This window comes from Melospiza melodia, chromosome 20 (genome assembly GCF_035770615.1).
Source record: "Melospiza melodia melodia isolate bMelMel2 chromosome 20, bMelMel2.pri, whole genome shotgun sequence".
Taxonomy (NCBI): Eukaryota; Metazoa; Chordata; class Aves; order Passeriformes; family Passerellidae; genus Melospiza; species Melospiza melodia.
This window is the reverse complement of record NC_086213.1, coordinates 11,400,115-11,422,426: the sequence shown is the minus strand read 5'-3', so window position 1 is coordinate 11,422,426 and position 22,312 is coordinate 11,400,115. Positions and strand designations below refer to the sequence as shown.

General features: G+C 53.5%; 2 protein-coding genes across 3 annotated transcripts in view; both read right to left on the bottom strand.

The window, feature by feature from the left end:
- Positions 1–1,802: 1,802 nt before the first annotated feature.
- Positions 1,803–4,021, bottom strand: SELPLG (selectin P ligand). Its single transcript, XM_063172856.1, has 2 exons — positions 3,906–4,021; positions 1,803–3,180 (listed from the first exon to the last, which is right to left on the bottom strand). The coding sequence occupies exon 2, from the start codon at positions 3,173–3,175 to the stop codon at positions 1,967–1,969; it is 1,209 nt and encodes a 402-aa protein (XP_063028926.1). The 5' UTR covers positions 3,176–3,180; positions 3,906–4,021; the 3' UTR covers positions 1,803–1,966.
- Positions 4,022–5,223: 1,202 nt separating this feature from the next.
- CORO1C (coronin 1C) overlaps positions 5,224–22,312 on the bottom strand; it is a 48,809-nt gene continuing 31,720 nt past the window's right edge. For both annotated transcript variants that reach the window (XM_063172888.1, XM_063172893.1), the window contains exons 3-11: positions 18,365–18,487; positions 12,761–12,890; positions 11,835–12,016; positions 11,217–11,336; positions 10,276–10,380; positions 9,270–9,415; positions 8,742–8,799; positions 8,413–8,658; positions 5,224–7,758 (exon numbers count right to left, since the gene is read on the bottom strand). In XM_063172888.1, coding sequence (XP_063028958.1) covers positions 7,639–7,758; positions 8,413–8,658; positions 8,742–8,799; positions 9,270–9,415; positions 10,276–10,380; positions 11,217–11,336; positions 11,835–12,016; positions 12,761–12,890; positions 18,365–18,487 — 1,230 coding nt within the window. In that variant the 3' untranslated portion in view covers positions 5,224–7,638. The remainder of the gene's footprint in view (positions 7,759–8,412; positions 8,659–8,741; positions 8,800–9,269; positions 9,416–10,275; positions 10,381–11,216; positions 11,337–11,834; positions 12,017–12,760; positions 12,891–18,364; positions 18,488–22,312) is intronic.

The window sequence follows — 22,312 nt, the reverse complement described above, 5'->3', positions numbered from 1 at the left end:
CGCCGTGTAATTTGGGGCCGCAGGAACGCGCGGCGTGCAGGGCTGGGCTCGGCGGCACAGCCCGCCCGGGGAACCGGCAATTTGAGGCATCGCAGCCTTGCTCTGCTTCTAATTTGCTTCCCTGGGCTGCGCTTTGCTGTGCCAGCAAAATACCCGGAGGGCGCCCGTCCTGCAGAGCGGCACGGGGCGTGTGGAGCTCCGTGTGCGGTGTCGTGAGTGGGATTGTGCCACCCCCAGCGCCCTGTCACCCATCACAGCCCGGTGCCACCCCCGGGCTCCTGTGACCCATCACAGCCCGGTGCCACCCCCGGGCTCCTGTGACCCACCACAGCCCGGTGCCACCCCCGGGCTCCTGTGACCCACCACAGCCCGGTGCCACCCCCAGCGCCCTGTCACCCACCACAGCCTGGTGCCACCCCCAGGGTCCTGTCACCCACCACAGCCCGGTGCCACCCCACCACACGCTGCCCTGAGGATCCTGCTGTGACACCGCGCAGGCTTCCCGTGAATTCCTGTGCCGTGAGGCGGGCCGTGGCAGCCCGACGGGAGCTGCTGACTGCGCCAAATAGGGCGATTCCTGCTCCCGTGGTGGAGGAAAGTTTCTCCTCGCTGGGCTCCTGCTGGAAAGCGGCTGGCACAGGGCTGGGAGAGTGGGAGCAATCCCTCGGATCTGCACCCATCCTATTCCTCACCAACCTCATCCTCAGCGGGGGCAGAGGCTGGATGAGCTGCTGTGGGGTGAATCCTGAGGATGGGAGCATCCCTCTTCCTCCACGGCTGCTTTGGCTGGCATGGGGACACACTGGGACAGAGCAGGGTGGCATCAGCAAGGAGCCCACAGCCAGGGTGTCCTGCGTGGGGACCGGCCACGGCCACCAGCTGCGGGTCCCCTGGCCCGGCTGACTCACCCATAAACATTTACATTCACAGCCGGAGCGGGGCTGTGCAGCTGCCAGCATCCAGATGGAAAATATCCCAAGCTCAGGGTGAATGTAAACAGGCAGCAGGGCTGGGATGCAGGTGAATGACCACGCTGGCAATTCCTCCTGGATAACCAGCCCAGAGTGGCCTTCGAGGGGGCTGCAAGCTTGGGGATGTGGGGAAGGGGATATGGGGGTGTGGGAATGGGGATGCTGAATCTGGAGGGGCAGGGGGGAGGATGGAGAGATGGGGACGTTGAAGCTGGTCACAGCAGGGATGGGGATGTGAGGATGTGGGGATGGGGAGCCTGGGTGGAGCAAAATGGAAAAATGAGGACATTGAGCCTGGCAGGACAGGGCCAGTCCTGGGCTATTTTCACTCCCTCAAGGAAGGGATCAGTTGGTGGCCTGAGGGGTGACTGAGCGGGTGAAACGCTGGGACCTGGGCTGGCCTCTCATGGATTTGCTCTCCCCATCCCTCCCAGTCCCAGCTGGATGATGCCGAGCCCCTGCACCACCGTTCCCCTCGGGGCCGAGCACCTGACAGGCAGCGGCGGCCCCGGAGGCGTCCCCGCCTCGCTGCAGCGACCGCAGGCAGGAACACGTTGTGCCACGAGCTGTCCCCGTCCCCCCCGTTTCCGCCCCGTCCCCGCCGCCCTTCCAGCTCCCACGAGGCCGGGCAGGAGGTCCCGGGGGCTGCGGTGCCATCCCCAAGGTCCCGGGGGCTCCGGTCCCTGCCTGGCCGCGGGTTTCGTTTCTGCTCCCGCAGGGGCTTGAGGGGGAGGATGGAGAAGCGAAATTTTGGCAGCAGGATGTGGGCAGGCGGAGGGGCCGGGAGGGGGCTGGCGGGTCCCTGCCAGGAAGAGACCACCGTGTCCGTGTAATTTTTTATTGGGATGGGTCTCGGGGGCCGAGCTGGACGCGGGGGAGCAGCTCTGTCTCACTGGTCCAAGCGACAACATCAGGGGACAGGGACACCCTGCCGGCGGTTCCACCGGGGGCCCGGGCCCCGCAGCGCTGCGGGATGCAGGAGCCGTCGCTGGGGCTCAGGAGTGCTCCGGCAGGAAGCTGCTGAGAGTCAGGTTGTCTCCGTCGGGCTCGGAGCTGCCGTCGGGCAGCAGTTGCTTGTGCCTCCGGGCTGGCACAGGACGGGGGCCCGCGGCCGCCTCGGCGTCGGGCAGCAGCGAGGAGATGCAAACCATCTCCGTGGGGCTGAAGCGGCGCTCCCCCGTCCGCGCCCGCCGCCACAGCAGCGTCCCCAGCACGCCCGTGCTCACCAGGAAGGCGGCGGCCACCAGCCCCAGCAGCAGGATGGCCAGCAGGCACTTGCCCATCGCCCCGCTGGGCTCCCAGGGCACCGCGGTGCCCACCGGCGTCGTGTCCCAGGTGGCCGCGAGGGTCGATGCAGGCGGAGCTCCGGATTTCTTGGGTTTCCCGTAGCCCGCGCTGGTGAGGACAAAGGCTGGGGGGGCTGTTGAGCGTGGCCCTGTGGAGGAGTCGCTGTCCAGGCCATCAGTCACTGTGTCCTCCTCGAGGAGTGCCGTGAGCCAGCCGGGGGTGGTGGTGGGGACGCTCTTTTGGGCTGCTGATGGTGTGCCAGGCTCTGAGCCTGGCAGCAGGTCAGGATCAGGGGGATCTGTCTCATCCATGGGATCAGCTGTGGTTGGCACCACGAGTGCCCGGCTGGCCTCAGTGCTGGGTGCTGCTGGTGGGGCAGAGCTTGGGAGCAGGTCGGGATCAGGGGGATCTGTCTCATCCATGGGATCAGCTGTGGTGGGCACCCGGGGCAGGCTGGTGCTGGCACTGGTCGCTGTTGGTGCCACAGAATCCTCCAGTAAGTCAGGAGCAGGGGAATCTGTCTCATCCATAGGCTCGGCTGTGGTGGGCACTGCAAGCACCTGGAGCAGGCTGGAGTTGGTGCTGGGCACTGGTGCTGCAGAGCTCAGGAGCAGCTCAGGCTCGGGGGAATCATCATCCATGGGATCGGCTGTGGTTGGCACCAGGAGCAGGCTGGCCTTGGTGCCAGGTGCTGGCGGTGGCACAGAGACACCATCGCCTTTGTCACTGCTGATCATGGCGGTGGCACCGGGCTCCTGCCCACTGTCATCCCTCTTGCCACGGGAGAGGGGCAGGGGCTTGGCCTCCCCCCAGACCCACTGCCCGCCCCAGGGCAGCCCTGGCTCCAGCAGCTCAGCCCCACACGCCCACAGGGGGCTCAGCACCAGCAGCACCAGCAGGGCCCGGCCCGGCGCCATGGCACCTGCAGGGGACAGAAAGGGCAGGTGACATCGGGGTCCTGCTCCCCACAGGAGAATGCTGAGCCCCAATGTGGGATCACACTCCAACAGAGGATCCTCCTGTCCCCCTCGGGTTTGGGGGGATGGAGGAGGCACCCAGCATCCTGCCACGGCCCCCACCTGCGGGAGCTCAGCCCGGCTCTGCTCCAGGAGCAAGTTTTGATAAGGAAGTCGAGTGTCTGGAAATGGGAAATCAGCCGCGATGGAGGCGGCTGTGGCGGGACGGGGCAGTTGCGGGATGAGTGCGTCCATGCGGAAATGAAACCACAGGGATGTCACCCTCGTTGTGACAGACACCCCTTGTCAGGGTGCCCGTCCCCCCCTCCACCCGCCGGTTGGGCTGGCACAGGGCTGAGGCCACCATGAGCCTGTGTCTCTGTGCTGGAGCAGGAGAGGGGCAAATCCACCCCAAACTCACCCCAAATCCCCCCATTCCATCACCAACCCCCCCACAGCTCCCTCGGCAGCCCCGGTGGGCGGCGGCCACGGCGGTCCCCGAGGATCCGCACCCAAGAGCATCCGGACACGGCTGAACGCTCCGAGCATCCCCAGGAGGCTCCCACCTCCCCACACCCCAGGGACCAGCACGGAGCGTGGCACCCTCAGGGTCCCTCCCTGAGCATCCCCTTTGCACCCAGAGCATCCCTGGGGCCAAACCCCGATCCAGCCCCTTCCCAGCAGGGCTCACCTGCGCTGATGGATCCCAACCTCAGGAATCACCGGCGAGGCTGGCACGGAGGGCCGAGGGCAGCAGCGGCACCCGAGGGGCGTCGTGGGCCGCCCTCCGCCTGCACCTCCGGCCGGGCGGGGCAGGGAGGGAGCGCGGAAAGCGGCTGCGGTTTCCAGAGCCCGGGGAGGGGAAGAACGTCACGGCGAGAGCGGGGCCAGCGAGGGCCGGGGGCTGCGGGCACCCCCGGCGAGGGTGGCACGGCGTGGGCTGCTCCCCACCAAGGGGCTTCCTCGGAGGGCTCGGCCCCAGCGGAGCAGCTGCGCGCCGGGGCTGGCGTCGCTCCGAAAGCAGAAGTGACGGCAAACCTGGTGCCAGGGCTGCCACCCCCGCGGGCACGGTGTGGGCATGGCCGGGGAGGGGGCCAGGGTGCCCTGAGACACCTCAGCACCGGGAAACGAGGAGGAGGAGGAGGAGGGTGAGGGCCTGACTCGATGTTTTGCACAGCCCTTGTGCCGGGCTCCTTCTCTCTGCACCATGCCCAGGATGCTCGGGGGGGCTGCCCGGTGTTGTCCTGGGTGTTGTCCCGGCCTCGTGGCACTGGCACGACAGGAAAGCCCCCGCCCCAACCGCAGGCTCGGGCGGGAGCCGCAGCCGCAGCCTCAGGAAGGTGCTGCAAGAGCCGCATCCGCAGGAACGGGCTCGGGGCGTCACCAACCCCCCGCCCTCGGAAAGGCCGGCCCGTCCCCGCTCCGAAACACCTGGCCAGGGGGCTGGAAAAGGGAAGAGAAGGGGCTCAGGATGTGGGATGAGCATCCCCGGGATGGATCCATGGGATCAGCGAGCACTGATTCTCTGGGAGCATCCCTGCACGGCTTTGGGGTGGTGTCAGGGTCAGGGTGTTCTGGAGGAGGTTGTGCAACATCCCCTGAAATGCCTCAGCCCTGAGAAAGCTCAAACCTGGGTGGGGTAAGAGATGCTGTTTCCAGCCCAAGCTCTGTGTGATTTCAGACTTCCTGCAGCCTGAAAACAAATTTCACCTGGGGAAGAGCAGAATGAGCCCCCCACCCAGATCCAGGGTAGCTCCCAAGCTACCTGGGAACACATCACCCACATCCACCCCGAGATCCCATCACATCCCACACCCAGCCAAGCTCTTGGGTTCCTCACTGGGAATCACCAGGGAGATTCCATGTGTGACCCCAGGAATGGCCCTGGCAAAAGGTCCCCAAGGATCCCCTCATCCACAGCCCCCTACTGAAGCATCCCTCATTCCATATCCCAGTGATCAATCAGAGCTGGAATGCCGAGAGCCAAAGGAAAAGCCAAGCAGAGGCAGTTTATAATCAATGACTTTTATCTTTTGAAAATGGAAGCAAATATTTGGACAGATACTCTGGCCGCTCTATAAGAGCGCGTCTTTCCGGACTGGGCTGGTTCTCTCCCGGGATATCACGGCTACAAAAAGCTTCAGGCACTGACTCCGGTTGAGCCTGGCGAGGCATCAGTTCATTTAAATAAAATACAGGCTAGGAACTAAAATCTCCCACACCCCCACCCCCGGGCACCTCAATCCAGCAGCTCCCAAAACTGATTTCCCTCCAATGTTAGGAACAAACCCGAGGTCCCCGAGCACACAACCCTGAAGTCACACGTACAAATCAACACAGAAATCACCACTGTGGGGAGAACAACCTTCGGGTTTGGGATCCAAAAGGAAAAAAAAAAAAAATAAAATCCATAAAAATACACATCTCAGGCATTTACTGCAATACAGAAACGTCACCAAACAGCCAAAGAACCTGGAGCAGCCGGATTGTGGATCCACGGGCACAGGGCAGGGGATGCCACTTGTCCCTAAAACACAGAAATCCCACTTTTCTGAAGCTTTCCTGCTCTGCAATCCCTCCACATCCTCTGTCTCCTCCATCCCGTCCTCCTCGTGCCTCTCCAGCTACGTCCCCCGGCCGATTCTGCCTCCACACACACATCCCTCCACAACAGGGAATCCTTAACCTGGAATTCTGAACATGCAAACACTGGGGAAAATGGAAAATCAGAGAATTCCTAGCTAAACTAATGGAAAATAATAAAAAAATCAATCACTTCAGCCTGGATGAGGGACTCGTGTCCACTGGGGTGCTCCGGGTGGGAGCACACGGAGCTGCCACAGGGACAGAGCCCAGCTGGGATGAGGATCCAGAGCTCTCAGACACCTGATGGTCCCTGCCCACCTTTGGATTCAGGATGGGTTATCAGCACTCCCTGGCACTGCAGGGATGGGCTGTGCCAGGAATGGCAGCACCAATCGTGCTGGGCACAGCTCTGTGGGGTGTCCTGGATCCCATTCCCAGCACAAGGACACGGCCCGGGAGCAGGGAGCCAGCCTGCCCCATCATCCCTGACAGCCCCTCCACAGGGCACAGCTTTGCTGAGCTGCCATGCAATGCCAGGAGGAGCTCGCCAGCCTAGAGCACTCACAGGGCCTCTCCCTGCAGGATCCCAAAGGAGCTGTGTGAGAAACCAGTTCTCCAAACTGGGATCAAATCCACCCTCCCAGTCCCTTCTGCTCTCTGAAGGGCCGGGAGGGCAGGGGGGGGTTTGGGGTTGGACGTCGCTCATCTGATCCGGGAACAAATCCTTTCCTGCATGGAAGGGTGGGAGGCAGGAATGGGAACGATGGACAGGAGAAAACAAATGATAAAAAAAGTTAACAACAGAGCCATTTTGTTTGTGGAGAATTATCATGGGAAAATCACCTTTCTGCTGCTAATGCTGCTTTGGAAGCACAGAAAATTCCTATTATCAGCACTAGTGTGAAGGGCTGATGGATTCCAAAAGCTCCTTAAAATCCATGAGCTCAGGAGTGTTGGGAGGCAAGAACAAGGATTTACAGCAATGACTGCTGGCATCCCACAGCTCACCTGGAACTCCATGCTCCATGGATAAAAACATTCCTGCATGGAAGTAATTTCTGCCTTGAAATGGAAATAAAAATGAGCAAGTAAAAAACGGGTGAGTTTGGTCATGGAAACAAACTTTGGGATTGTAGGAAAATGGGAACATGGTGCTGGCTTAAAACTTCAGTAGGAAATAAATCCCCTCACTCAGAATGATATATTTGTATTTTTCTGTCAACCAACAGGGCTGGGGACACTTTGTGGAGCAGGAAAGGCAGCTGATCCCATCTCCAAGGGGATTCCACAGGGAAGAGAAAGGAAGGGAACCCACCTGATTGTTCCAAATGGAGGATTTATACAAAATAGCTTCAGCTTTGTTCTCTGCACAGTGTAAACACCCCCCACACCCCCTGTCCCTTGGAATGGAAACACAAATACTGCAAAGTGGCAAATAAGAAAAATAAAAGCAATTTTTTTTCTATTTTTTGGCAACTCTAAAAAAAAAAAAAGGTTTAAGAACAATGTGGCGTTGGTCCCTACATCTAGAAAAAGATATTTGGGCATGACATTGGAAGTCAAGAATGGATTCGTTTTTCAAGGATTCATAATAACATCTGGGAAAAAAAACCCAAAAAAAAAAAAAAAACCTGTAAAAGTAGCACTTCTTTTTTTGACACAGTCACAGAAATTCATTGGAACATCGGGAAACGAAAAAGATCTTTCACTAAAAAGCTTGGCTTGAAATCATCGGCTCTCTTGACGTGGATTTAGGAGAACAGGAAAGCTCGTACTGGAATGCTGCAGGCTGCTGCTGGCTGAACTGGGAGCTGGGCTGTGCCTGGGCTGGGGCCCCCTCAGTCCGCGATCTTGGCCATCTGCTGCTCCAGCTTGGAGATGCGCTCGTCCTGGCTGGAGATCGTGTCCTTGATGGATTTCAGCTCCTTCAAAATCTCGTCCAATTTGGCGTCGTTTTGCTGGAAGATCAGAAAGGATGAGTGAGGAGAGCTCTGGGGTTCTCCAAGGAAAGGGCTCCTCCCTGTGGGATTGTTGGAGGGGTGAGGCTGTGACAGATCTGGGAGCAGTTGGGATGCTCAGGGCATGGAGCAGCATCTCCAGTGCACCCATCCAGGACCATAAAAGCCATACTTTCCTCTCTGTCCCAAAGGACAGGGATTAGTGGTGAACAAGGTGCTGGTGCTGGGTTAGGACTGGACTTGGAGATCTTGAATTAGGGTTGGACTGGGGGATCTTGAAAATCTTTTCAAACATTTAGTGGTTCTGTGATTTAGAAAAAGCAATTCCAAGTAATCTTCCAATCTACAGAAGCATTAAAATCACAGAATCATGGAATATCCCAAGTTGGAAGGGACCCACAGAGATCATCCAGTCCAACTCGTGGCCCTGCCCAGGACACCCCAACAATCCCAGGCTGTCCCTGGGGCTGTGACATCTCATGGGGAGCCTGGTCAGTGTCCCAGCACCCTCTGGGAGAAGAAGAATCTTTTCCTGATATCCAATCTAACCTTCCCCTGGCAGAGCTCCAGCCATTCCCTCAGGTCCTGTCACTGGTCCCACCCTGGCATTCCCACCAGAGGCCATCATCCCCACAATTCCTGGAGTTTACTCACGGAGTTTGAGGCATCCACTGCTTTCTTTGGAGCGTTTATGAGATCACCCTTCTTGTTGCCAGCAGGTTTGTTGTCCAGTATGTTCTTCTTGACCACCTTGAGATCCCTGTTTTTGCCTGGAATGTACCCGTGCTTCAAGGAGATGAGGAGAGGATCAGCGTTCTTCCCCTCAAACCACTCCTCTGCTTCCAGAGCTGCTTCTGGGCCCGCTGTGTCCGGGTACAGGTCATCCTGGAAGAGGTCAGACTGCAAGGCAGGAGACATGGATCAGTCAGGAGCTCTGGGAGGCAGGAGCTGGCTCCAAAGCCGGGCCCCAGGGCAGTGCTCACCTTGCGGGGAACCGTCATGATGATGGGCTCACACTTCCTCTCGTGGAGCTTGAAGAACCTGGTGGAAGAGGAGAGGTGGGACAGGGAGTGAGGATCAGGGAGATGGAGGAGATGGGAAAGGAGCAACCCCAAGGAACCACAGAAATCCCTGAGCCCATCAAGTCCAACCATTCCCCCAGCACTGCCAAGGCCACCATAACCCACGTCCCCAAGTGCTGTTAATCCCTCCTGGATGGGGACTCCATCCCTGCCCTGAGCAGTCCCTTCCAATGCCTGACCCCCCTTTCCATGAAGAAATTGTTCCTAATATTTGAGGACATTTCCCCTTGTCCTATCACTTGTTTCCTGGGAGAAGAGATGGCTCATGTTCCCAGACAACAGTGATGTCACCACAGTGACATCCTGAGATGTTTCCTGCCCTCCCCAGGTTTTCTGAACCACGACTGCCCTGTGCTCACTGCTCTGCTGCTTTAACCACTCCTGAAATGCCCAGCCCCAGCTCCCAGCCCTGGGATGAGCTCTCCTCACCTGGCAATCTCACACTTGTTGACATCAAGGCCCCTCTTTGGCATGAACCCCATGCCCCTCTGCGGCTCCTTGCTGCTGAAGGTGTTGAGGTAGTGAACGTACGGGGACTCATCCGTGATCTCGAAGTAGCGGATGCTGCTGTCACCCTGCAAGGAACCCCAGGAGAAGCTGCAGCACCTGTGCCCACACTGCTGCTCCCATTTCCTTCCAGGAATGCTGCCATGGACAGCTTGCAGCTGTTTTTGGAGCCCTCCACAATCTGAGTAAATCAACTGAACAATTCCTCCAAGTCCTGTTCCAAACACTGTGGGACAGGGATTGAGCTCTGCTCCCAGGCTGGGAGTGGCCCCAAATCACCTCTTGTGGAAAAACCTCCTGCCACAATCAGGCAGAAATGCTATAAACCAGTTTATCCTTAATTCCAAGCAACTCCATCACACTGCTGTCTCTGAAACTGCAGGAGGGGTGGCAGACAGAAACCAAATGTTCCTCATCAGCTGCTACAAAGATGGGATTTATGAACATACTTGTGTGGATCTTCCTTTGTAATTCCTTGCTCATCTTGGCTTGGGCTCCTATTTGTAGGAGTCCATCACATGTGGGCACCAAATTCCTACAAATTGCTTTTAGAAAGGAGCACCTAATTCCAGTTTTCTAATCTTTAACCCCATAAAATCAGAGAGCTGCCACATGCTCCAGCATCTCTGAGGACACGGAGGACAACACCCAAAATGGACCTTCCACCCATACCAGTATAAAATCATCCAGGTCAACACCAGCAAGAAATGTTTAGGCAACAGTGTGGGACTTACTGCATTAGGAGCAGCTTTACCTAACCCATCTCCAAGAAACATCCAGGTCCTTCCCAGGTTCTGCAGAATGAGGATCAAACCCCTTCCAGAGCAGCCTGGTCTCTCTGCAGCCCCAAATTCACAGCAGCACTGATATTTTGGGGAACATTTCACAGGCCCCAGTCCCTCCAGGTGCCTCCAAAGCCTCTCCTTACCTTCCCACACAGGTAAATGATGTTGGTGTCTGGGTCATAGAAGGGCAGCAGGACCCCGTTGCTGGTGTCCATCTCGTGAAGGGCTATTGGCTCCTCCATGTTTTTCTGGAAATAAAAATGCCAGGGATGTTAATAAAGACTGGAAAAGCTTCTGTTCATAGAGGGAGGGTCTAAATTATTAACACTCTGTAGGCAGTGAGCTCCCAGTGGTGTCTGCACCACCCAGAAGGATCCGTGTGTTACAACAAATGCTGGGAATGTTCATGAACTGATTCATTCCCCAAGGGCATTTTAATCACTAAATTAAATAAAAACAGGAGCCAGGAAAATTCACCAAGTCAAGGGAAATATGTGACACAGTGAGTTAGTGTCAGTAGGATGGGAGATGGGACAGAGGCTCCTTCCCTGGGGACACTCAAAAGCCACCTGGACACAATCCAGGTGGTCCCTTCCACCCTGAACCCTCCTGGGATTGCTGCTGGCCTGCTCTCCACAATGCACAGAGAGAAGTGACCTTCCCACAGCCCCTCTGCTCCCTGTGCATCTTCCCAGGCACTTCCAACCTGCAGCTCCTGCTCAGTTCCTTCACTGAGTGACCACACAGCCAAAATCATGGAAGCAGGAGCAGGCAGCAGATGGAGTGGGAATAACCTCAAGTATATAAACTATGAATTTAGGAAGGAATTCTTCTCTGTGAGGGTGGTGAAGCCCTGAAGAAGACCCCAGAGAAGCTGTGGCTGCTCCATCCCTGTTTGGATGGACTTTGAGCAACCCGGGCTGGTGGAAGGTGTCCCTGCCCAGAGACTGGAACGGGATTTGCTTTAATGCCCCATCCAACCCAACCCAACCCAACCCATTGCAGGATTCCATGGCTGCAGGGCTGGGCTGGGAGGAGCAGGCCATGGATGTGAGGAGCCCAGGGATGCAGGCTGGGCTCGTACCGGGTTCCACAGGGCCAGCTGCCGCTCGCTCATGCGGCTGAAGCCGGTGGTGAAGATGTTCCCGTCCGCCAGGAAGATGGCTCGCATGGGCCGGGCTCCCTCGTGGGTTTTCTCCTTCTCCTGGAAGAGAGGAGCAGATCAGGATCAGCAGTGAACAGAAAAACCCTTGGAGTGGTGGCTCCTCTCTGGACACACTGCTCCTCTCCAACACCCAGCTCTCCTCCCCTGCTGCCTGAGGGAAGAGCCCAAACACTGAGCCAGGGGAGAAGGGGACACTCCTGGCTCATTCCAGCTTTGCCTCTTGCAAGGCTGAAGGAAAACCTCTTTGCAAGCTACAGCTAAAGCTCTGCTTTGCATGCACAACTCTGGAACTGTAATTATACAAAAGGATTAGATGTGGAATTACACTCCTGCAGGTTTAAAACTGAGCCCTAAAATCCCAGTTCAAACACTAATCCCAATAAACCCAGACAAATCCTCCAACTCCTACTATTCCTCCTGTAATTTATGAAGAAAGAGACTGAACGTGGTGTGTAAAACCCACATATTTCTTCCATATTTTCTTCACTTCCTGCTGGAGTGAATCCAGTTATTTCTTTAATGATTAAGCAAACTTACAGCAACAATTTCTTGTTTCCTGGGGTCGATAACTCGGACTTTTTTGTCTTTGGAAGCTGTGCAGATGAGGCTGCCGTTGCGATTCCAGCTCACGTTGTAGATCATGTCCACGTGCATGTCATCCAGGTTGATGAGGGCTTCTCCTGTTCCCACATTCCAGATGATGATGGCATTATCACAGCCTAAAATGGGAAATAACAGCTCCAGTCACAGAACTGGGGGACACAGGGGCAAAGCTAGAGGTGGGGAACAAGGGATAAACCCCCTGCAGCTCCAAAGTGGTTTTTGGGGAAACCAAAACCCAGACTGGGAGCTCAGGAGGGATTTTTATCAATGGAAAACACCCAGCTCATCCAACAATCCAGCTGAAAGGACTCATTTCTTTCCTTGGGACCCAACCTGTGGAAGTCTCAGATGGTACCAATGGATAATGAATTATCCAATTTATTTCCATAATGGTGTGACTAATTTTCAGGGGTCAAAAGAATCTCATTCTATGGACTGTACTGGCCAAGGAGACAATTTGGAAAATGCTGACCATGAGAGCTTGTGGAAGGAACAGCTGGACTCTGGGATACCTTGCAGGGATCAAGGGAAAAGAGAAACACTTAGGCCTGTTCTAGAAGTATCTAAGAACAGGGATGTGGGAAATGCAGATGTAAATTGTTCTTGCAGACCAAATAAAGTCTGGAACAACTTTCATACTCCAATTCCAGACAATTCCTTGGTGCTTATCCCTGTAAACTGAAGATAAAAAAGACTGAGATACAGAGGGGGCTGTGAGCCACGTGTCCCAGTGCTCCCAGCTACTGCCACAGGTCTTGTGATACCCAGGGATCTGAGCAGCTGGGAGAGGGAAGAAGGAAAAGCTGGAGAGGAAGGAAGGCAGGGAGAGGAGCTGTTGATGCCCATTCCTGTGCTCCTACCTGCGCTGAGCAGCACGTTCCGCGCCGTCGGATGCCAGGCCACGATGCCAACTCTCTTGGAATGGCCTTCTAGCACTACCACAGGCTCTGTCAGGGACAGGGTGAGCCCGTTCTCGGGAATCTGCCACACCTGGGAGGGACAGGAAAGCAAAGGAAAGCTGCTCAGGCAAGGGCAGCCCCTCTGCAGAGCGCGTGGCTCGGCTGCTTCCCGCGTCCCGCAGCCGCCGCAGCTGTCAGTGCCCCGTGTGAACAGGGAGGGAATCAGGGAGGGAATCAGGGAGGGAATCACCCCCAGCTGTCAATAAACCCTTGGCTGATCCATGAGGAACATCCTTCCTCACTCATGGGCCAGCACAAACCCACAGCTCCTCGTGGTGCAGCCCCAGTATTTCCATGTGCACAGACCCACTCTGCTCCTGCTCCCCAAGGAATCTGGAAAATCTCCCCTGCAGCTCCAATTCCATGGAAAGAGCTGCTGTCTTTCCAAACTATGCCCGTCCTGCTGCAGCTCTACCACTGCCTACTTTTGATTATTTTAGGAACACCAGCAATTCATTTTCCTGTTAGATTCAGGATTCTTCCAGATCCCATTTAATCAGGGAAGAGCAGTTTGGTCCTGGAAGAAGCCAGAGCAGCCCAAATCAGCTCTGCCTGTTCACTTCTTGCCTGGTTACACAACCCTTGTGTTGCAAACTTCCTCAGGGAAGGGCCACCAGGAGGAGGAACAGCCCCCCAAGGATGCCAGAGCACTGGAATTCCAGCAGGAGGGAGGTGGCTTTTGCAGCTGGCAGCGACCAGGGATGGAACAGACAAACCCATCACCCCAAAGCCCCAGGGCAGGATCAGCCCCACCAAAACTATTCCTGCAATTCAGCACTGGACAATCATCTTGGAATTGAATTTGACCTACATAGAGTGTGTTAAAAAATGCCATGGAATTCCAGGGAGAGCTCCTCGGGGAGCAGTTGGAGCTGCTGTAGGTAGGTGGCAGCATCAGAGCACGTTTGCTTTGCTTCCCATTGTTTGCTTTTCCTGGAGTTGGGAGAATGGGGCTTGCCAGCCCCTGCCCACCATGCCCAACAAGCTGTGGGATGTGAGGGAGTGGATTTAGGAAGTGAGGCAGACTGAGATGGACATGTGGATTTTTGTGCTAATCCCATCCCTTTTTCCCTTCTCAAAGGAGAATGACTTGCACTGGAAAAAAACCCAGCAAGATACAGAGATTCTCAGTGGGTACCAGCTCACCTCTAAAGAACCCAAAACTGATTTGGCTTTTCATGGACACAGCTCCCAGTGCCCTCCTTCCCACACCCTCAGCTTCCAGGAGGAATGACCACAACGGGAACACTTCCCCAGGAGAGGATTCCACTGCAAGGGGTGAAAATGGTCACAGCCCCAAGGCTGCCAGAGCTCCAGAGCCTTTGGAGCTCTCAGGCACAGAGTGGGATTGCTGGGGTGTCTGTGCAGAGCCAGGATCAAATCAGGTTCACAGGGAAATTACAGAACTTTGGATGCAGGATTCACCCTGCCAAAGGGGAGGACTCAGTTCTGTTCTGCACCATCTCAGCCAGGAAGGATCCTGAGATCCCTCTGAGCAAGTGCAAAGGAGCCAGAAAACTCCAGAACCAAATTTAAACATGAGACAGCAAGTGCAAAGGGTGGGAAAGGGAAGGGAGGCAAAACTCCAGTGAAAAAGACAGATGGAATTTTCTGTCAGGTAAAGAGCTGGGAGCAGCTGCAGAGCACTGCAATCCTGGGCAGATTTCAGACTACTGCCCCAATAATCCTGCCTGCTATTCCCAAAAATAACAAAGAAACCAATGTGGAAGGTCAGGGCATGGCCCAGCCCCTCGTTCCTGCACAGGGTGGGGGTCTGGCCTCAGCCTGGGATCAAATCAGGTTCACAGGGAAATCACAGAATTCTGGATGCAGGACTTACCCTGCCGAGAAGGAGGACTCAGGATGACTCCAAGGAAACCTTAAATTGCTGCAGGATTGCCTGGGCTTTGGGAAGGGTTTGTCAGCTCTCCCTCCCGTGGGTGTCTGAGTGTTTTTGGGGGGGTTTATGTTGTTATCAAGGGGGTTTATGTTGTTATCAAGGGAGTTATGATGTTATCAAGGCTGTTTGTTTGTGCAAGAGGAAGTGGAGTGGTGGCACAGCTGAGGGAGAGGTTTGGGGCTGCAGGAAGGGCAGGAGGGGAAGGTTTTGCACAAACAGCATGTGAGAAAGAAAACAAAGCAAACTTTTCTTTCACCCCCTTTAAAGAGAAGCAAAAATGGCCTCCTCTGGCTCTGCACAAGTTGAAAAGAAGATTAAATCCATGTTTATAAAAAGCATTACTTCCTACATCATATATATCAATTTTTATCACTTTAAGTAAGGAAACAACTGAATTTGGGGCCTGGATTTATCCATGGCCCTGCAGGAAGAGGCTCTTGGCGCATCATTTTTGCAGGGTCACATCTTCTCCTCATTCCCCCTGCCCTGCTTGGTGGCTCAGGTCACTGCAAGAGCTCTCTTTGATTTTTAAAGGAATTTGCTCCATCACATGAGCTCTGCTCTGGCCTTTCCACACAAATTCCTTAAAATCCACCTTCTGATGAAGAAAATTTTCCATCTCTGAGGAAGGGCCTCGATACCATCTAGAAATCTTTATCCACTAAAACATTTTCCAGCTGAACAAAAAGCCTGCAGTACATCAGAGCCATTCAGCCCAACATCAAGCAGGAATATTTAAGTAATTCCTCATTTGCTGGCACAAAGAAACAATTCCTCCAAGGGAAGAGGCCACAGAAGGTATTTGCAAGGAACCCTTTGGAGAGGGATGTCAGGTCCTCTCCTCTTTCCCAGTCTTGTCTCCAATGCTGTCTGGTATTCCTAACACCAAACCTGTTCAAGGTTTATGGACAGGTTTTGTAAAAATCTGGGAATTTCTTTAGAGGAAAAGGTTTCTGGCTTTGGATAGGGCCAAGTGAATCTTCCTTGTGCCACAGGGAGGCTGCAGAGTTATGGCTGCAGGGAATCAGCCCTGTCCATCTGGAGACAGTGGTTTGCACCTCAAATCCATGTTCTATCCCTCAATACCATCCCAAGCCCGTATTCCATCCCTCAATATTATCACAAATCTGTATTCTATCCCTCAATACCATTCCAAATCCATATTCTATCCCTCAATACCATCCCAAATCCGTATTCTATCCCTCAATACCATCCCCAAATTCATGTTCTATCCCTCAACACCATCCCAAATCCATGCTGTCTCTCACTCACACAGTCCCAAATCCACGTTCCTTCCCTCAGATCATCCCAAATCCATATTCTCCCCCTCAATACCATGGCAAATCCGCATTCTCCCCCTCAATATCCTCCCCCAAATCCACATTCTCCCCCTCACACCATCCCAAATCCACATTTTCTCCCTCACACCATCCCAAATCCACATTCTCCCCCTCACACCATCCCAAATCCACATTTTCTCCCTCACACCATCCCAAATCCACATTCTCCCCCTCAATACCACCCCAAATCCACATTTTCTCCCTCAATAACATCCCAAATTCACATTTTCTCCCTCACACCATCCCAAATCCACGCTCTCCCCCCTCAATACACGTCTGGCTGACGCAGCTGAGATTTCTTGTGAGATCCTAAATCCCTGAGTGCCAGGGCACAGATGGTCTTTAAGAACCAGGATTTTTCTCCAGCAGCTGGAATTGCACAGAATCCCCCACGTCACTTTCTGTGCCTCCCATCAGCAGAGCTCGGAGCCCACGAGCAGCCTCGTGTCCTGTAAAGCTCCCTGGGTTTATTCTGCTCAGGAATCAGAACCCAAACCCTTTCTCCAGGGAAAAAAGGACACTGAACTCTCCATGCCAGGCCAGAAAAGCAATTCAAACTGGGAAAGCTCATTAGCTCATTCCCAAAAGTCCAAGCCAGGGGTGTCCTTTGGGATGTGCAGTTCCCAACTGTCCTGAACGACTTGGGATCCATCATCTCCCATTCCAAACCTCCAGCTGACACACCCCCAGCATCTCCCAAACCCTGCACATCCCTGATCCTGGAAGTGCAGCAAGGACTCACCTATTTCCCCTTCCACTCCAGACAGGTCGCATCAAACACAAAACCCCCAGAGGGCTCCACCCCACCCTGCTCCACCCTCCTTCCCACACGGTTCCTGCCTCCAGGGATGGATGGGAAGCTCATCCCCACCTTGGGATGTGTGGAGAGCCCCCAGAGTCCAGCAGGAGGTGCAGATTCCTGCAGTTTGTGTCCCCATCAGGATGGTGTGAGGGACACAGTGGGTTTGGGATGGTGGGAGGGAGAGAGCTTGGCCACTTGGACAACTTGCAACTGAACTCTGTCAGTTTTTCTCCACAATTCAGTCCCTCTGGAGCCTCCCAAACATATTTCTCATTGCACTTGGATTACAGACTTATTTTGCCTCCAAGGAGGCAGCTCTGGCCCTTCACTGATGCTCACATTTCACAAACATTCCCAATGTGCAGCCCTTCTCCATTCTGGTTGGAGAAACATTCCTGCATCCTTCCAAAGCTCAGTTCCAGCCCAGTAGTGAGAGTTGCTAACACAGAAGTTGTTGTTTTGTTTAATATTAAATATAGCCCATTTTGTTAACATGTTTCAGCTTCCAAGACTGAGAGATCACAGGCAAGAGCTGTCCCAGGAAAAGCCTCTTGGGATGAATCCCCTCCCAAACATTTTAACGATGAACAGAAGCAAAGGAATTTATCTGACATGATCTATAATAAGATTTCAATATAACATTCAGCCTACAGCATTTCTAAATATGGCCAAAGATCCCTGGAGTTATTTGGCATTATTTCATCTTCCAAGGATTTTCTTTCACTTATTCTGCTGTGTTTGCATACGTGGGATTCCACATCCGTCACGGAGCGAGCCCGGCTGGGCCATCACTGACTTAAAACAGGTCTAAATCCAAGGCTGGCAGGTGCAGAATTTGTGAAATTATTTTTATCTATTTATTAAAAACAGACCTTTTGACACCTGCTCAAAACTGGGAGATACAGGGAAAATTTCAAGCAACTTCCTTAAATCAAGGGTTGAAGGAATCTTGGAACCTTCCAACTCTGGATCCCTGGGCTCCTCACATCCATGCCCTGCTCCTACCAATGAGCTGGGCTCATTCCCTTCCAATTCCTTCCTATCCCTACCTCTTCCCAACACACACCTCTACATCCATTGGGATATCTGAGGTAAGGAGCCATCTGTCTTCTCAAAGCTCAACAAATCAGAACACCTCACCACAGACCAGCACTCTCATTCCTCTTCCCAAACAGCAAACAAATGCCAAGGGGAAGGAAAAATGGAAAAAAATTATTCACTGTGAGAGTGGTGAGGCTCTGGCACAGGTTGGAAGTGTCCAAGGCCAGGCTGGACAGGGCTTGGAGCAACCTGGCCCATGGAAGGTGTTGGAATGGGATGAGCTTTAAGTCCCTTCCAACCAAACCCTTCCACGACGACTCTGCCCTCACCTCACCTCGGAACAGAAGGTTCCTGGAGACACCTCCAGGAATTCCAGCATCCTCTGGAGCAGGAGCAAAGCCCACCCCAGAAGGGACACTCACCATGACAGTGCAGTCCTCGGAGCCGCTGGCGATGACCTGGTCATTGTGGGGACACCAGTCGATGTCCAGCACCGGCCCCGTGTGCCCACACACTGTGGGGTAGGACTTGTCAATCCTGCCTGTCTGGAGGGAAGAAGAAGAAGAAGAAAGAGAGCTGTGATATCCTGAAGGAAGGTGCTTCCCAACCCTCTGTTTGCTCTTTCATATCCACAATTCCATCAGAGTTGAACCCGTGGATCAGCAGAGGAACAGACCAGCAGCTCTGCAGCATCAATGAGCTGGAAGCTCCCCATGGAGCAAAGGAAAGGGTTCAGAGATCCAGCACAGCTGGGCTGTGATCCCACATCTCAGCACCTGCTGCCACACCATCCCTTTTTCCATCCCAGCTTTTTGGGAAGAGCAAAGTTCTGGTTTCCTCTGTGCTTCTCAACAAAGAGAGCTGAAGACAACCAAGCTAAAAATGTCATTGGAGGCCATTGCTGGTCACTGAATTCACCAGGTCTGCTTGGTTTCTTAAAACAGAAGGCTTTTACTTGGATGGGAAGATTTTTAGGATGCAGTTGTGCAGAGGAAAATTTGTTTTGAGGAATAAAAGCTGCCAACATGGACTGTGACAGCCACACCAACCTCTCCATGGCCAGAGGACCGAGGCCACCAATGCCAAGCTCCCTACAGGGATAACATCTCCAAGAAAATGAGCTAATGAGCCACCTAAACCTGAACTGGCACAAATCCAGTGATGCTGAAACATCAATTCTGCCCCTGAGTCTACATTTTGCTGAGGAGCCCCTGAAAGACCTGATCCCACAAAGAAGGAAAAGGAAAATCACCCTCATCATCCCCTCTCTTGGCCACAAGGGAAGCAATATTTACAATGCTGAAGATGCACAGCAATAACAGCAGGGTGAGGAGGAAACTCCTCCACTTCCACAGCCTCACCCCTGCTCCTGCTCCATGGGGTTTTGTTTCCAGGGAATGACCTTTTCATGATGAGTGATGGGAGAAGAGACACAGCAGGGAGAGGTCTGGGATGGGGTCGTCTCCTTTTGTGTTTAAACATGCAGAAGAAATGGTTGGAATTTCACTCGTGCCATTGGATGGGAACATTCCCCAACCTTGGAGGTGACATTCCTTAATTTATGCCTCCCACCCTCCTATTCAAGGCTGATAACCAGAATAATGCTGGACACTGGCTTTAGAGGATGACTGACCTGGAGCCTTCCACAAACAGCAAAACAAGATATTGATCCCAAAAAAAATCCCACTAGCACCTAAAAGGCCAAATTTAGGCCTCAAAAATAAAAAAAAAAGACTCAGTGATTCAACTGCCTGTGGAATTATTAAAAGGGGAAGAGTTGTAGATGGAAAGCCATAAACCTGCCATTCAAAAATTAAAGCCTGTGTAATCCCTCTTGGATGCCATAATGTGAAATAGGATTTAAAAAATTAATACACCCAACTGCCATGTAGAATTCATCCATTTTAATTTACTCAATTAAAAGGAGAACCATGCAGAGCACATGAACTGCAGAAGGCACATGACAGGCCACAGACAAATACAGGCCTGAACCAAAAAGGAAAAATAGGAATAATAATGTAAAATGTCAGGGACTGCCTGTTCTGGCTCCCTGGCAGGAATCAGTGGGATCCTCCAGGAGGAGCTCCTGGTAACTATTTCCAGGCTGCACAAGCACTTGTCAGCTCAGCTTTGGGCTTTTACAGTTATTTATTACTGTGGGGAGGCAAAAAAAAAAAATATTAATTTCAGCAAATTAAACCCCAAACTTCACCTTTCAGTTTTGATCATGATGAACCTGCACAGGCTGAACAGGAGCAGCCAAGAGCCTGTGACAGCAGTGACACCCAGGAGCTGCTTCCCAGCACCTGAGATGGAGCTTGGCTCCTAAACCAGGATCCTGCACTTCCACGAGGAGCAGAGCTTCCAGAATCATGGAAGGGGTTGGGCTGGAAGGACCTTAAAGATCATCCAGTCCCTGCCATGGGCAGGGACACCTTCCACCATCTGAGCTCCATCCAGCCTGGCTTTGGACACTGCCAGGGATCCAGGGGCAGCCACAGCTTCTCTGGGAAACCTGAGCCAGGGCCCCAGCACCTTCATAGGCAGGAATTTCTTCCCAAAATCCCGTATAAATCTACCCTCTTTTGTCTTAAAGTCATTCCCCTAGGTCCTGTCACTCCATCCTTTATCCCAAATCCTTCTCCAGCTTTCCTGGAGCTCCTTTAGGCACTGGAAGGGGCTCTGAGGTCTCCCTGGAGCCTTCTCCAGGTGAACACCCCCAGCTCCCTCAGCTCAGAGCATCTCCACAGCCTCCTCTGGACTCTCTCCAAGAGTTCCACGTCCTTCCTGTGCTGGAACTCCAGAGTGCTGCAGGTGGGGTCTCACCTGAGCAGGGCAGAGGGACAGAATTCCCTGTGCATCACCTACAGACAGCCCTGTCCCACCTGCACCAGGACAGTGACACCAAACCCCATTCCCAACAGGGAACAGACAGGGACAACGGGGAAAGGAGATGTTATTTAGCAGCAGTGGGGGAGAGGCAGCAACCTCAGGCTTGTTTATCCACAAAGGATTCTCAAACCAAGGGAGAGAGGACAAAGCAGAGCAGGAGATGTCCCACACAGCATCTCCATGGGATCTGGCAGAAGAAGACAATCCCAGGGAGATGAAGAGCCCAGGGGCATCAACATCTTCACTTGGGATTGAGAGGAGAGACTCTGCTGCTCACCAGGAATAATCCCAGAACCACTCAGGAATAATCCCAGAATCATTCAGGTTGGAAATAATCCCAGAATCATTCAGGAATAATCCCAGAATCATTCAGGTTGGAAATAATCCCAGAATCATTCAGGTTGGAAATAATCCCAGAATCATTCAGGTTGGAAATTATCCCAGAATCATTCAGGTTGGAAATTATCTCAGAATTATTCAGGAATAATCCCAGAATCATTCAGGAATAATCCTAGAATCATTCAGGAATAATCCCAGAATCATTCAGGAATAATCCCAGAATCATTCAGGTTGCAAAGCCCCCCAAGATGACCCAACCTGTGAGCAATCCCCACCTTGTCACCCAGCCCAGAGCCCTGCGTGCCACGTCCGGCCCTTCCTCGGCCGCCTCTGGGGATGTACAAAAATGAGCAGCAAACACCAAAACGAGACTAAATAAGGACATAAAAGTGCTGCAGGAGGCCCCAGCAGGGCGAGCAGGAGCTCCAACCCTTGGGGAGAAGCTCCTGCCTTGTGGTCAGAGGCACCCAACGGTCTCTGCAGAGCAGAGGAAACCGCGGCGTCTTCCTGAGCACGTTCCGAGAGCTCGGCGCCGCATCCGCCCCTCGTCACCAACACCTCCAGCAGAGCCCTGCCACCCCACAGGGGACAGCACGGGACAGCCACCCTCAGCACCACCTCAGGGCTGAGCCCTCGGAGTGAGCAGTGAGCAGCTTTGAACTCAGGGATGTGCTTTACCACCTCTCAGCATGGCTTCTGCAAATTCCATCCATCGGGTTCCTCCTCCCGGAGATTCCTCCATCAGATTCTGCCCCCTGGAGCAGAGAACCCCAATTCCCAGCACTGCACTGTGCTCAGAAAAAAAATCAGTATTTTCAGGGATTTGCCAAAAGGAAAAGCTGCACTAGGGTTATAAAAACCCACCAGGCTGCAAAAATCACCAATCCCATGGTCTTCAACACAATTATTTTACAATCGGGACACCACGAGGTTTGGCAGCTGGGTGTGTTTCCATGCTACCCTAATGCTCCCAGGTTTGGGGATTTATTTATTTATTTGGAAAATGTAATCTTATAATTAGGAGAGGATTTGAAATAAATCTCGAGTGCTGATACACAGCTTAAAATTAACTTCAAGAAATTCAATCCTTCTCATAATCCACCGGGGTTGTGGTTTGACACATCCCTGATAACTTTTGA